General features: G+C 40.1%; 1 protein-coding gene across 13 annotated transcripts in view; it reads right to left on the bottom strand.

The window, feature by feature from the left end:
* The window catches only part of LOC135548842 (disks large homolog 2-like), a 437,518-nt gene that overhangs the window by 61,090 nt on the left and 360,934 nt on the right, over positions 1-15,494 (bottom strand). For all 13 annotated transcript variants that reach the window (XM_064978837.1, XM_064978825.1, XM_064978836.1 and 10 more), the window contains 3 exons: positions 10,566-10,619; positions 5,944-5,994; positions 2,356-2,480 (listed from right to left, as the gene is read on the bottom strand). In XM_064978837.1, the coding sequence (XP_064834909.1) occupies positions 2,356-2,480; positions 5,944-5,994; positions 10,566-10,619 (230 nt within the window). The remainder of the gene's footprint in view (positions 1-2,355; positions 2,481-5,943; positions 5,995-10,565; positions 10,620-15,494) is intronic.

The raw sequence follows: 15,494 nt of genomic DNA, 5'->3' as shown, positions 1-15,494 counted from the left end.
AATGTGACCTGCAGGCCTGATGTGGCCTGTAAATGAGGAGTTTCACTGAGTTAAGTTAAAACTAGGCCATCAAAGTAAAGCCTTATGATATATGTAATGTAAATTGTCATAGTTTAATTTGAATACTTTTAATGATAATTCCACAACCATGTCTGGGTTACTAAAAAAATACATGGTAACTCTACAAATCACTCAAAAAGAAAAGGCACGCTGGGAAATATACAAATTAGTCTTTACACCATATACCATTTCATTATATTTCACTCCACTGTAAAATTAAATACTAATTAGTTCACTCCAATGTAGAGTGAAATGCCTATGAGTTAACTCCAGTAGTGTATAGTGTAATGCCAATTAGTTCACACTTTTGAAAGTGTGAAATTCATTCTGTTGAGTGTGAATGCATATACACCAGATTATGTGAGCGGAGTTGAGCAGTTAGAAATCCCGCTCATCACTCAAATCCCACGTAATGTCCTTTCCTACCACTCTGACAATGAACATTCCACGCTCACAAAAAAAAATGAACTGCAGCTCCAAATTCGCTGTGTTCCAATGGCATGCTGTGTTAGCTAATCCAAGTTTAGAATTTTAAAAGGCTAATTGATCATTAGAAAACCCTTTTGCAGCAGCTGAAAACTGTTGTTCTGATTAAAGAAGCAATACAACTGGCCTTCTTTAGACTAGTTGAGCATCTGGAACACCAGCATTTGTGGGTTTGATTACTGGCTCAAAATGGCCAGACACAAATAAATTTCTTCTGAAACTCGTCAGTCTATTCTTGTTCTGAGAAATTAAGGCTATTCCATGCGAGAAATTGCCAAGAAACTGAAGGACAAAACACACATCACGACAAGAGAGACGACACTGCATAAAGAGAGACCCAAGACAACAACATAGCAAGGCGGGAAATTAGACATGCTCCGCTCTGATACCTGATATACACACCGTAAAAGTGTTCAAATTAACACCACAATGAGTTTAACACTACTGATTGTTATGATACAGCTGGGGTGTATTCATTAGCGCACACCACAGCAAAACGTTTACACCATAAAAAAGGGATTTTATGCTGAACTTAAAATATCATTGTCACTTTCATCGCCAAATCAACTGAAATCAACTCCATATATGTTTTGATGATACTTCAAGGTGATTTGTCCATTAATTGCATCTACCACTTCCACTGATTGTCAGCTGGATGTGGCTAGTCACTCAATCAGTCTTGTTTATTTTAAAAAGCCCATTTTACATCAGCAGTTGTCACAAAGTGCTTTACAGATACCCAGCCTAAACCCCCGAAGAGAAAGCAATGCAATGCAGAAGCTAGCTGAAAAGTGGCTGTTTAAAGAAAACCAAACCTACTTTCAGGGTGAGGAACCATCTAACATCAAGTTGTAAAATCCTGAACATCCCCTTTAATTTACCCTGTCATCTCACTAACTATGTGGTACTCTAAGCATCCCAAAAGCCCTGTGTTATGTAGAGTGTTCCCAGAGCAAAGCCTTTGAGTATTTCCTATTTACATTCAGCTAAAACGTAAGAGCAAGAAGATGCTTAGAATAAGTAATGTTAAGCTACAATCCCCCAGACGGTGAAGTGAATAAGTAACCAAAGGAGGAATGTGCCTAACTATAATAAATAAACGATGTCAAAACCCATCATGTCTTCTAGAGTAGGCCTTTTCCACTAATCTCTGTGCACATCTTAAAAACATAATAATACATTGGATTATGCAAATAAGAAAGTATGTGGAATTCTGGGAAAATGTGCCCCTGCAAGAGAATCTCTACATTTATTTTAAACGTAGAGTCAGTGGAGGACATAACATCTAAGTGTGTGAAGCTAAACAGAAATGGTATATTTATGTTGGATGTAATTTTGGCTATATTGCTTAATTAACTCAGGAACCACACGTGTGGAAGCACCTGCATTTAATATACTTTGTATCCCTCATTTACTGACTTTATTTTGGCAGTTACCTGTAGTCTGCTGTATGTAGTACCACATGTGAGATTTATATAGAGGTGTTTAGGGATAGTTTCTGGAATGAATGCAATCCCATGGAGAGTTACCGTTGAACAAAGACAATGCGAACAGAGATCTCTGTAACAAATTGTCAAAGAACAGCTCTCGAAGTAAGATAACATTTCGGGAAAAACCTGAAAACAACCCTTCCAGCTTTTCCGTTATAGGATAAAGCCTTCAAAACATGGCACAAATACACTTATATCCAACGATAGATGAGAGTCTTCGAGCCATCCATTCTGACAGCATTTATACCAGAGCATTTTGCCAACTCAATGTCTTCAGTGAAGATTTCAGTTGTAAAAGGGCTCGATCTATAGCACTCACCTTAACCTGCCATCCTCTGCTGCCGCGCCACCAGAGATGATCTTGGTGATGAAGATCCCTGGGTCATCTCCGACATGGGGGTTATCTGTCCCTCCAGCTATGCTGAAGCCCAACCCTGAGTTCCCCTGCAGAGCACGAGGAACAATGAATAATACATCTAGCAGTTACACTTCTATTCCTTATAATGCCAACCTGTAAACTATCCGAAATTACATCCAACATAAACAAAATATAATATCTGTTGAGCTTCGTAGGTCACACACTTAAAATGTTAAGTTCATAACAAACTCTCTAAGCTCTATCATTTTTATGAGCCATATCCCCCTCGACGCGTTTACAAAATGAATGTGGATGCTTTGATTAAATTGCTAGCTGATGGGAGTAGGGTCTACGGTTGTAAAATGAATGTGGATGCTTTGATTAAATTGCTAGCTGATGGGAGTAGGGTCTACGGTTGCAAAATGAATGTGGATGCTTTGATTAAATTGGTAGCTGATGGGAGTAGGGTCTACGGTTGTAAAATGAATGTGGATGCTTTGATTAAATTGCTAGCTGATGGGAGTAGGGTCTACGGTTGTAAAATGAATGTGGATGCTTTGATTAAATTGCTAGCTGATGGGAGTAGGGTCTACGGTTGCAAAATGAATGTGGATGCTTTGATTAAATTGCTAGCTGATGGGAGTAGGGTCTACGGTTGTAAAATGAATGTGGATGCTTTGATTAAATTGCTAGCTGATGGGAGTAGGGTCTACGGTTGTAAAATGAATGTGGATGCTTTGATTAAATTGCTAGCTATGGGAGTAGGGTCTACGGTTGCAAAATGAATGTGGATGCTTTGATTAAATTGCTAGCTGATGGGAGTAGGGTCTCTTGTAAAATGAATGTGGATGCTTTGATTAAATTGCTAGCTGATGGGAGTAGGGTCTATTGTAAAATGAATGTGGATGCTTTGATTAAATTGCTAGCTGATGGGAGTAGGGTCTTTGCAAAATGAATGTGGATGCTTTGATTAAATTGCTAGCTGATGGGAGTAGGGTCTACGGTTGTAAAATGAATGTGGATGCTTTGATTAAATTGCTAGCTGATGGGAGTAGGGTCTACGGTTGCAAAATGAATGTGGATGCTTTGATTAAATTGCTAGCTGATGGGAGTAGGGTCTACGGTTGCAAAATGAATGTGGATGCTTTGATTAAATTGCTAGCTGATGGGAGTAGGGTCTACGGTTTTAAAATGAATGTGGATGCTTTGATTAAATTGCTAGAAGATGAAAATGAATGTGGATGCTTTGATTAAATTGCTAGCTGATGGGAGTAGGGTCTACGGTTGCAAAATGAATGTGGATGCTTTGATTAAATTGCTATGATGGGAGTAGGGTCTTTGCAAAATGAATAAAAATTGCTAGCTGATGGGAGTAGGGTCTACGGTTGCAAAATGAATGTGGATGCTTTGATTAAATTGCTAGCTGATGGGAGTAGGGTCTACGGTTGTAAAATGAATGTGGATGCTTTGATTAAATTGCTAGCTGATGGGAGTAGGGTCTACGGTTGCAAAATGAATGTGGATGCTTTGATTAAATTGCTAGCTGATGGGAGTAGGGTCTACGGTTGTAAAATGAATGTGGATGCTTTGATTAAATTGCTAGCTGATGGGAGTAGGGTCTACGGTTGTAAAATGAATGTGGATGCTTTGATTAAATTGCTAGCTGATGGGAGTAGGGTCTACGGTTGCAAAATGAATGTGGATGCTTTGATTAAATTGCTAGCTGATGGGAGTAGGGTCTACGGTTGCAAAATGAATGTGGATGCTTTGATTAAATTGCTAGCTGATGGGAGTAGGGTCTACGGTTGTAAAATGAATGTGGATGCTTTGATTAAATTGCTAGCTGATGGGAGTAGGGTCTACGGTTGTAAAATGAATGTGGATGCTTTGATTAAATTGCTAGCTGATGGGAGTAGGGTCTACGGTTGTAAAATGAATGTGGATGCTTTGATTAAATTGCTAGCTGATGGGAGTAGGGTCTACGGTTGTAAAATGAATGTGGATGCTTTGATTAAATTGCTAGCTGATGGGAGTAGGGTCTACGGTTGTAAAATGAATGTGGATGCTTTGATTAAATTGCTAGCTGATGGGAGTAGGGTCTACGGTTGTAAAATGAATGTGGATGCTTTGATTAAATTGCTAGCTGATGGGAGTAGGGTCTACGGTTGTAAAATGAATGTGGATGCTTTGATTAAATTGCTAGCTGATGGGAGTAGGGTCTACGGTTGCAAAATGAATGTGGATGCTTTGATTAAATTGCTAGCTGATGGGAGTAGGGTCTACGGTTGCAAAATGAATGTGGATGCTTTGATTAAATTGCTAGCTGATGGGAGTAGGGTCTACGGTTGTAAAATGAATGTGGATGCTTTGATTAAATTGCTAGCTGATGGGAGTAGGGTCTACGGTTGCAAAATTCCGGGAACTTTCAAGAAATTCACAGTTTCTTCCCAAATCCCAGTTGGCCGGAATTTGGTGGGAATAAGCAGGAAACCAAGATTAACCAGGATTTCTGGAAAATCAGGGAATTTATTGAAAGTTCCTGGAATTTTGCAACCCTAGTAGGGGCATCTCTTGACCTAAAATTCACCCTGTAGGCTGAGTTGACGGACACAGCTCAACCAGGCTGCGATGGAAGTAATGATAGCTAGCTCACTCAAGTGCACACATGATCAAAGCCCATTGGCTAGATAGGGCAATGGAAGTGGAGTGCATAAAGGGTCCTGTGAGGTGAAGCCTGAATACACAGATGCAGAGTCAGCATGAGCCACTCTAAAGCCACCCTGTTTATTTCTGCTCTTGCCCGTCAAAGGGTGAGCTGTGTAGTGAAGCACCAAATGCTTCCGCCTCCTCTGTTGGATGAATTATCACTTCCTTTGGCTGAACAGACCTTTTCCTATGTAGTTTATTGTTTCAGGTCACAAGGATCCTTTTTTTTTTTTGCTGTCAAAATGTAATTCAGCAGCCAAGCTAAGCCTCTTATTGGCCACTGAGCCTTGGGGATGTTAGCCCTGGCTTTTGTCATGCAAATGCTATGTCCCAATTAAGGGCTGGCCTGCTCAAAATACCCGCAGGACTTGGATGTTTGTGTTACTCTAGCTTGTCTGGCTAAGATCAATTAGCTTTAGTGGAAAGTAAAACAGGTTTCTGTTTAAGTTTGTTAAAGGCACAGTAACCCCAGGCTTTCCTCTTCATGCATCAATTTGAAATAAAAATGGTGACGCAATCACAGATTGTTTTTCTGTTTGTGGAGTCATCTCGCTTCTCCAGCAGCTTCAAAATAGTATCAGTTCGCTTCTTGTTTTTTCTATTCCTCCCGTAACAGGTGCATGGGGTCAATATCATTTGAGACATATTGGCCTATTAACTTATCCTGCCTGTCACATTCAACGATTACACTTCCTAGTTTATGAAGCCCTTTATGGGACATGTCTGAGATGAGCATGAGACAGGATATGGCATTCCTCGTTCAATTTAAATGACTGTAATGTCCCGGTCATTTTAAATAGAGTTTAAATAGAGTATTTACAGATCGCGTGTTCATCAACTCACCCGCTCTAGCGTGATTTCTTCAAACTCATATTCAATTTCTGTCCCGTTCACCTGTGGGAAAACAAAATATTAAATCAATTATGTATACCCAGTACATTACTTAGTTTCCTATTTACAGACGTGTGAGCATAGTAGGGTTGGGTAGGTTCCTTTCTAAATGTAATCCGTTAGTTGCTCGTTACTTGTCCAAAAGTGTAAACAGTAACGTATCTTTTGGATTACCCAAACTCAGTAATGTAATTTGATTGATTTTAGTTACTTTTAGATTACTTTTATCTTAAGAGGTATTACAAAAATAAATATTCCCAATTGATGGGCATCTACAGCAGGATAAATCAATGTTAGAGTTTACATAGCTGGCCATAAATGGATGTTGCATTTTACTTTATGGGTTATGTGGGCTTCTTCTAACCCATTGCTTTCTACTTCAAATAAAATAAAAATACAATTTGGCTATATCTTTACAAAACTAAGTCTGTCAGATCTCCAGTTATTCCAATTAATTGAATACCCCTTGGTCTTAAAGAACATGCATGCCACCTGCTGTATTATAGGTTATTCCAATTAATTGAATACCCCTTGGTCTTAAAGAACATGCATGCCACCTGCTGTATTATAGGTTATTCCAATTAATTGAATACCCCTTGGTCTTCAAGAACATGCATGCCACCTGCTGTATTATAGACCTAATGGACACTTTGATATCTAGATCATTTGCAGCTGTTTAAGAGTTTTAAAAGTCTATGAGTTTGAACATGTGTCCATTAGTATTATGGACAATATTTTTGTATCCACACAAATTAGATTGAGAAATAAAACCACCACGCATGGTCTTTTTAAATGAAACTCGTTGTTGACAGTATGTGGAGCACAATACCACAGAGGAGTTGAGAAGGGACGAATTCCCTCAAACTTTTTTCCATAAGCTGGGATCCACACTATGCACTGGCTGTGTCCACTGGTCGAAAAACAATGATTTACAGGCAGTTCAAAACTTCTTCAATTCAACCATTATTGGGTTAAAATACACCAGCCTGGTCTCTAGACTAGACGTAACATAGTAAACGGAAATCCGGGAGACTCAAATTAGTATAATAAGTTACGTTGGGTTTGGTTGCATAAGACAGAAGATTACTTGCGGTTGGGTTGGGGTGATGGATGGGTGGGTGGGTGTTAAACCTAACCTGAATCTCCAACCCTAACCCTAGCCTAGTTAACGTTAGCCACCTAGCTAGCGTTAGCCAACTAGCCACATAGCTAACGTTAGTAAATTGTCATTCGTAACATATCAATACAAATTGTAATTCGTAACATATAATACGAAATGGATGATGGACATCCACAAATTAACACATACCATACCAAAAGTAACATATCATACTAATTTGAGTGTCCAGGGTTTTTGTTTACTATGTTACATCTACCCCTATTTAGATATCAATAATAAGTGATCCATATCGCCCGTAGGCTACACCACTGCTGTCGTCCTTACCTCCAAGCGTATATGCAAATTGAATGTATAATCTTTGGATGCCGACAGCAGTCGCACCATTGGAAGACATAGCTATAGCCTACAAAAGCCTATTCCTGCATTTGGTGTGTCATCATAGTGGTCTCTGAATTGTGGTCAGACTCACTCAGGTGTAACAAACTTAAACTTGTGCCTTTTTTCAATGCTGAGATTTGAATGTCATTGAGAGAATCTGCATATTCTTTCTGAATTTAAAAGTAATCCTATAAGTGATCATTTATAATCTGATTACAATCTTTTGCTGGTAATTTAACGGATTACAGTTTTTTTTAATCAGTTACATGTAGCTTGTTACTCCCTAACCTTTGTCATGGTCGTCTTGTATTAGGTCTTCCACTCCTTTATAATAATAATAATCACTCCCAACGTCTGTCTGGAACATAGGATATGAGGTTTACAAGACAATTCTTCTGACGAGCTGGTCTTTGCATCACTGATTATTTGGACAAATCAATTTCACAGGGACTATTCAAGTTTTAGGTTGATCCCGAACGTACTGTATCTGCTTTCTTTAGCAGTGTAAATATGTAAAAACATCATGTAACAATTTACATAACACATGAACATACCCATAGGACTTGATTCATTTCTAGATCATAGGTCAATCTTATCCTGTCTTGTCCTAGAAAATTAAAGTCCAAGAATTTGCTCAAAGTCCAAGCCACAACATCAACTTCAACTTCCCCAAATCAAATTTCAAGTCAAGTTTTATTTGTCACGTGCCGAAAACACCTTACCGTGAAATGCTTACTTACAAACCCTTAACAAACAATGCAGTTCAAGGTGCAGCAGTATACATTTCTGAGGATCTGGGGCCCCATGCTGAATCTTTTTAGTTTCCTGAGGAGGAAAAGGTGTTGTCATGGCCTCTTCATGATTGTCTTGGTGTATTTGGACCATGATAGTTTGTTGGTGATGTGGACACCAAGGAACTTGAAACACTCTACCCACTCCACTAAAGCCCCGTTGATGTTAATGGGGGCCTGTTCGGCACACCTTTTCCTGTAGTCCACGATCAGCTCCTTTGTCTTGTACACGTTGAGGGAGAAGTTGTTGTCCTGGCACCACACTGCCAGGTCTCTGACCTCCTCCCTATAGGCTGTCTCATCGTTGTTGGTGATCAGGCCAACCACTGTTGTGTCATTAGCAAACTTAATGATCGTGTTGGAGTCGTGCTTTGCCACGCAGTTGTGGGTGAACAGGAAGTACAGGAGAGGACTAAGCACGCACCCCTGTGTGACCCCGTGTTGAGGATTAGCGTGGCAGATGTGTTATTGCCTACCCTTACCACCTGGGGGCAGCCCATCAGGAAGTCCACGATCCAGTTGCAGAGGGAGGTGTTTAGTCCCAGGGTCCTTAGCTTAGTGATGAGCTTTGTGGGCATTATGATGTTGAATGCTGAGCTGTAGTCAATGAACAGCATTCTCACATAGGTGTTTCTTTTGTCCAGGTGGGAAAGGGCAGTGTGGAGTGTGATTGAATCATTTGTGGATCTGCTGGGGCGGTATGCGAATTGGAGTGGGTCTAGGGTTTTGGGATGATGGTGTTGATGTTAGCCATGACCAGCCTTTCAAAGCCCTTTATGGCTACCAGCATGAAAGCTACGGGTCGGTAGTCATTTAGGAATGTTACCTAAGCATTCTTGGGCATAGGGACTATGGTGGTCTATTTGAAACATGTAGGTTTACAGACTCGGTCAAGGAGAGGTTGAAAATGTCAGTGAAGACACTTGCCAGTTGGTCAGCGCATGCTGGTAATCCGTCTGGCCCTGCGGCCTTGTGAATGTTGACCCGTTAAAATGTCTTACTCACATCGGCTACGGAGGGAGTGATCACCTAGTCGTCCACAACAGCTGGTGCTCTCATGCATGCTTCAGTGTTGCTTGCCTTGAAGCGAGCATAGAAGTCATTTAGCTCATCTGGTAGGCTTGTGTCACTGGGCAGCTCGCGGATGGGCTTCCGTAATCCGTAATAGTTTGCAAGCCCTGCCACATCCGATGAGCATCAGAGGAGCTGTAATATGATTCAATCTTAGTCCTGTACTGACCCTTGGCTTGTTTAATGTTTCGTCAGAGGGCATAGCGGGATTTCTTATAAGCGTCCGGATTAGTGTCCAGCTCCTTGAAAGGGGCAGCTCTAGCCTTTAGCTCAGTGCGGATGTTGCCTGTTATCTATGGCTTCTTTTTATTTATTTTATTTGACCTTTATTTAACCAGGTAGGCAAGTTGAGAACAATTCTCATTTACAATTGCGACCTGGCCAAGATAAAGCAAAGCAGTTTGACACATACAACACAGAGTTACACATGGAGTAAAACAAATATATAGTCAATAATACAGTAGAAAAATAAGTCTATATACAATGTGAGCAAATGAGGTGAGATAAGGGAGGTAAAGGCAAAAAAAGGCCATGGTGGCAAAGTAAATACAATATAGCAAGTAAAACACTGGAATGGTAGATTTGCAGTGGAAGAATGTGCAAAGTAGAGAATAGAAATAATGGGGTGCAAAGGAGCAAAATAAATAAATACAGTAGGGGGAGAGGTAGTTGTTTGGGCTAAATTATAGATGGACTATGTACAGGTGCAGTAATCAGTAATATTCTAGTTGGGATACTTTATTTTCACCCTAACTCTTACTCACTAATTTAGCATCTCACTCACATCTCAAATTGTGTCCAAATGGCTTTTTGAAGGACTTTTTGAGTCCCAGTGCCAACAAATAGAAACCATCAATAATAAATATCTGTTAAGAGAAAAGTTCTGATGCCAAACCAAAATGCTGGCTTTTGGGCTGTACAAATCAGTGGTCCTGTGTAGGTGTTTTATTTATAACAACTATCAATAATTCACAATAGTGGCCTTATTTGTTTTACCCATACACTGTATGTTGTGTTCCAGATAAATATTTAAGAATATAACGTTCGGCTATTGACAACCAGTGCTGAAAAGTCTTACCTGTAAAGACTACTTAAAGTGGGTATAGGGTTGCATGAAGTTGCATCTTGCACTCGAATCAATCCACATGGAAATATATGCCGTTCGCACTTAAACATAATAAAATCAATTGCCGAAAATTGAAAAAGGAACTCACGTAAGGTACAGACTCCAGAGTATCCGTGTTGACAATTATTGGGGCGGGACTCGCCTGAAAAAGAGAGAAAAAGGGGGAGAGAAAGATAAGAAAAAGCCTGGACCCACCAGTGTCCTACTTTCTATAAATGGATCCAAAGGACAGCTTCTGGATCATGTGGTGACTTCACCCTGTATCATAAAGAATTCCAGAGCCTTCCTCTAGACGCTAGTGCCGTCGGAAAGTATTCAGACCCCTTGACTTTTTCCAAATGTTGTTACGTTACAGTTAAAATTTTACCCCCATTTTCTCCTCAATTTTGTGATTACGAACTTGTCTCATCGCTCCAACTCCCCAACGGGCTCAGAAGAGGCGTCCTCCGAAACATGATCCCCCCAAACCGTGCTTCTTAACACCTGCTCGCTTAACCCGTAAGCCAGCCGCACCAAAGTGTCGGAGAATGCACCGTTCAATTGACGACCAAAGTCAGCTTGCAGGCACCCGGCCTGCCACAAGTAGTCGCTAGACCACGATGAGCCAAGTCAAACCCCCGGCCAAAACCTTACCTAACCCGGATGACGCTGGGCCAATTGTGCGCCGCCCTATGGGACTCCCGGGCAAGGATGGGCTGGGATCAAACCCCAGGCTGTAGTGAAGCCGCAACACTGCAATGCAGTGCCTTAGACAGCTGCGCCACTCGGGAGGCCGGTTACAGCCTTATTCTAAAATGGATTAAATGTATATTTTTTTTAAACAAATCTACGCACAATACCCCATAATGACAAAATGAAAACAGGTTTTAGAAATGTTTGCAAATGTATTAAAAATAAAACATAAATACCTTATTTACATAAGTATTCAGACCCTATACTATGAGACTCGAACTTGAGCTCAGGTGCATCCTGTTTCCATTAATCATCAATCAGATATTTCTACAACTTGATTGGAGTACACTTGTGGTAAATTTAATTGATTGGACATGATTTGGAAAGGCACACACCTGTTTATATAAAGGTCCCACAGTTGACAGTGCATGCCAGAGCAAAAACCAAGCCATGCCCGTCGAAGAAATTGTCCGTTGTGTGTCGGGGCACAAATCTGGGGAAGGGTACCAAAAAATGTCTGCAGGATTGAAGGACCTTTTATAAATAAAAGTTTTGAATCACCAAGACTCTTCCTAGAGCTGGCCGCCGGGCCAATCAAGTTGTAGAAACAGCTCAAAGATGATCAATGGAAACGGGATGAATCTTAGCTCAATTTCAAGTCTCAAAGCAAAGGGTCAGAATACTTATGTAAACAAGGTATCTGTTTTTTATTTGTAATAAATTTGCAAAAAATTCTAAAAACCTGTTTTTGCTTTGTCATTATGGGGATGAATGCTTGTAGATGAATGAGGAAAGCATTTATTGAATTAATTTTAAAATAAGGCTGTAATGTAACAAAATGAGGAAAAAGTGAAGGGGTCTGAATACTTTCTGAATGCACTGTATTTGAAGGTCTTTGACAGCCAGATACTTCTAAGCAATAAGATGGCTCCACATTATCTTCCAATAGCCTTTCTGGTGCTCACTCTTACAGAATGCCCTGAAAGGGAAAGGCTGGCTCAGGCAAGTGATTCCAGTGTCTTTCAGCCTTTTCTACTAAACCTTTCGATGTTTCCATCAAACAAAGCTCCTTCATATTTTTACAAATGGTTTGGAGCAGGTAGACTGATGTGTGTGTGTGTGTTTGAGGCAGAATGGTGTTGTGGGTAAATCAATATCTCTGATTGAGACACTTTCTGCTTACAATGCACTGCTGCTAATTGACTGCATAGATTCTCAACCACACAATCTCTCTCAATCAGGGAGAGGAAGGACGAGAGAGAGAGCATGTGTATATGTGTGCATGCACGTGTGCAAAGAGAAAGGGAGAGGGGAAGATTGATTTGAGTGCATTTAAATGAGCAGCACTCAAAGAAATCAATTGAGGGGCTATTCAGGATTATGATTCAAAGGCAGTTTATATTTACCCGGCAGAAAATGAAGGTAAACCTTTATGCCTTACCAGGAATACTAGACTCAATGTATATTGTTAATTAGTTCACTGTTAATACAATCCCCCACCAAAATTGTGCAAGTCAGTCAAGCATTCACTGCAGACAAACAACTTATGATGCAGAATGCCTCATATGATGCAAAACACATGCATCATCAAAAGAGTTTTTGCTTTGTACTGCAAGTGCTCCATGTTGTAAACTTGAATGCTGACAATTTTTGGGGACTCCATAAAACCACACTGGTCTAGGTTACACTATGTGTAAGGGAGGCGTGAGGAGCTAGATTTTCCCCATGCAATATTCATCGTAATGTCACACACACACACACACACAGCTTGGTACTCAGCATGTGTGCAAGTATAAGTCATGTGCACACAGCTGAATACATGCAGTACATACCGGGTACAGACACTGTACTATTGCGTGACTGCATTTCCAACCAATTTTTGTCTTCCTCTCTTGACAATGGTGCACACTGACATCAGTTCTTTCTGAGAAGCATATTAAGTTTGAGCCCTATCGAAATTTCCTGTGATTCCTTGCATCCCATCTCCTCCTCGTCAACCGTATTGGAGGATATGATCCAAAGTCCCTCCAATGTGTTTTGAGAAGGACGCAAGGAGAGATGATGCGAGGAACAGAGGACAGACAAATTCAAAAAGAGCCTGAACCTACAAGAAAGAGGACTGATCGGGATTCACTGTGGGAAGCCTGGTCTGATCTACATCTGGGGTTAATTAGGTGTTTATAACTACAATACACAGAGCAGTGTTAATTACAAGTCTAACACTGCGTCCTATTCCATTTAAAGTGCACATATTTTGAACGGGTTCCATCTGGGTCTATTGAAAAGTACTGCACTACATAGAGAATAGGGTACAATCTGTATTGCATAAGAACCCTTTTAGCTATCGGAATTCCGCCTCAAATGTATAAAACATGCAATAACTTGGCAATGTCACCAAGCCACTTTGTCTGTGGATTACTGATGATTAGTTGGGGATGAAATTTGAAAATGTTTCTGCTGAAGAAGGCTGCATCCCAAATGGCTCCCATAGGGCTCTGGTCAAAAGTTGTGCAATATATGGAATAGTGTGCCATTTGGGATGCAGGCAACTTCTTATATTTGACTGCACAATGTATGAGAATATATCAACAACTATTTCAACCACTTATGATGCCAATGATTTAGCCTTTCACTGTTCACCTCGGCAAATAACGTACATGAACATTTACAATGCCTTCAGAAAGTACTCATACCTCTTGTAACACACATTTTGTTGTGTTACAGCATGAATTCCAAATGGCTTAAATTAACAAAAGATTCTCACTCATCTACACACAATACCCCATAATGACAACATGAAAACACGTTTTTAGAAATGGGAGCGCATTTATTGTAAAAGAAAAACAGAAATATCTCATTTACATAAGCATTCACACCCCTGAGTCAATACTTTGTAGAAGCACCTTTGGCAGCAATTACAGTTCTGTCTTTCTGGGTAAGTCTCTAAGAGCTTTCCACAGCTGGATTGTGAAAATGTTCCATTATTCTATTCAAAGTTCTTCATGCTCCGTCAAGTTGGTTGTTGATCATTGCTAGACAACCATTTTCAGGTCTTGCCATAGATTTTCATGTAGATTTAAGTCACAACTGTAACTCGACCACTCAAGAACATTCACCGTCTTCTTGGTAAGCAACTCCAGTGTAGATTTGGCCTTGTGTTTTAGGTTATTGTAATGCTAAAAGGTGAATTAATCTCCCAGTGTCTGGTGGAAAGCAGACTGAACCAGGTTTTCCTCTAGGATTTTGCCTGTGCTTAGCTCCATTCGGTTTATTTTTTTATCCTGAAAAACTCCCCAGTCCTTAATAATTATACCCATAACATGATGCAGCCACCACTATGCTGATACATATGGAGAGTGGAACTCAGTAATGTGTTGTATTGGATTTGCCCCAAACATAGCACATTGTATTCAGGACAAAAAGTGAATTGGTTTGTCACATTTCTTGCAGTATTACTTTAGAACCTTGTTGCAAACAGGATTCATGTTTTGGAAAAAAAAAATATTCTGTACAGGCTTCCTTCTATTCTCTCTGTCAATTTAGGTTAGTATTGTGGAGTAACTACAATGTTGTTGATCCATCCTCAGTTTTCTCCTATCACAGCCATTGAACTCTGTAACTGTTTTACAGTCAGCGTTGGCCTGGTGAAATCCCTGAGAGGTTTCCTTCCTCTCCAGCAACTGAGTTAGGAAGGACACCGGTATCTTTGTAGCGAATGGGTGCATTGATACCCCATCCAAAGTGTAATTAATAACTACCATACTCAAAGGGATATTCAATGTCAGCTTTTTTTATTTTCACCCATCTACCAAGTTCCCTTCTTTGCGAAGCATTAGAAAACCTCCCTGGTCTTTGTGGTTGAATCTGTGTTTGAAACGCACTGCTGGACTAAGGGACCTTACAGATAATTGTATGTGTGGGGTATAGAGATGAGGTAGTCATTCAAAAATCATGTTAAACACTATTATTGCACACAGAGTTAGTCCATGCAACTCAAAACGTTACACTCCTGAACTTATTTAGGCTTGCCATAACAAAGTTGTTCAACACTTATTGACTCAAGAAATGTCAGCTTTTCATTTTTAATTAATTTGTCAAAAATTCAGAAGACATAATTCCACGTTGACATTAGGCCAGTGACAAAATAAATCAAAATAGAATCTATGTTAAATGTAGGCTGTAACACAACGAGATGTGTAAAAAGCCAAGTGATGTGAATACTTTCTGAAGGCCCTGTAGCACCACTGGTGCTGATCAAAACATAACAAAGAGAAGCTTTTATCCTGTCAGACATCTTAAGCTGTTACTTTAGTATGGGATGTTGAGAACCCTGTACTCCAATTTC

This window comes from Oncorhynchus masou, chromosome 11, assembly GCF_036934945.1.
Source record: "Oncorhynchus masou masou isolate Uvic2021 chromosome 11, UVic_Omas_1.1, whole genome shotgun sequence".
NCBI lineage: Eukaryota > Metazoa > Chordata > Actinopteri > Salmoniformes > Salmonidae > Oncorhynchus > Oncorhynchus masou.
This window is presented reverse-complemented; position numbering and strand designations above follow the sequence as displayed.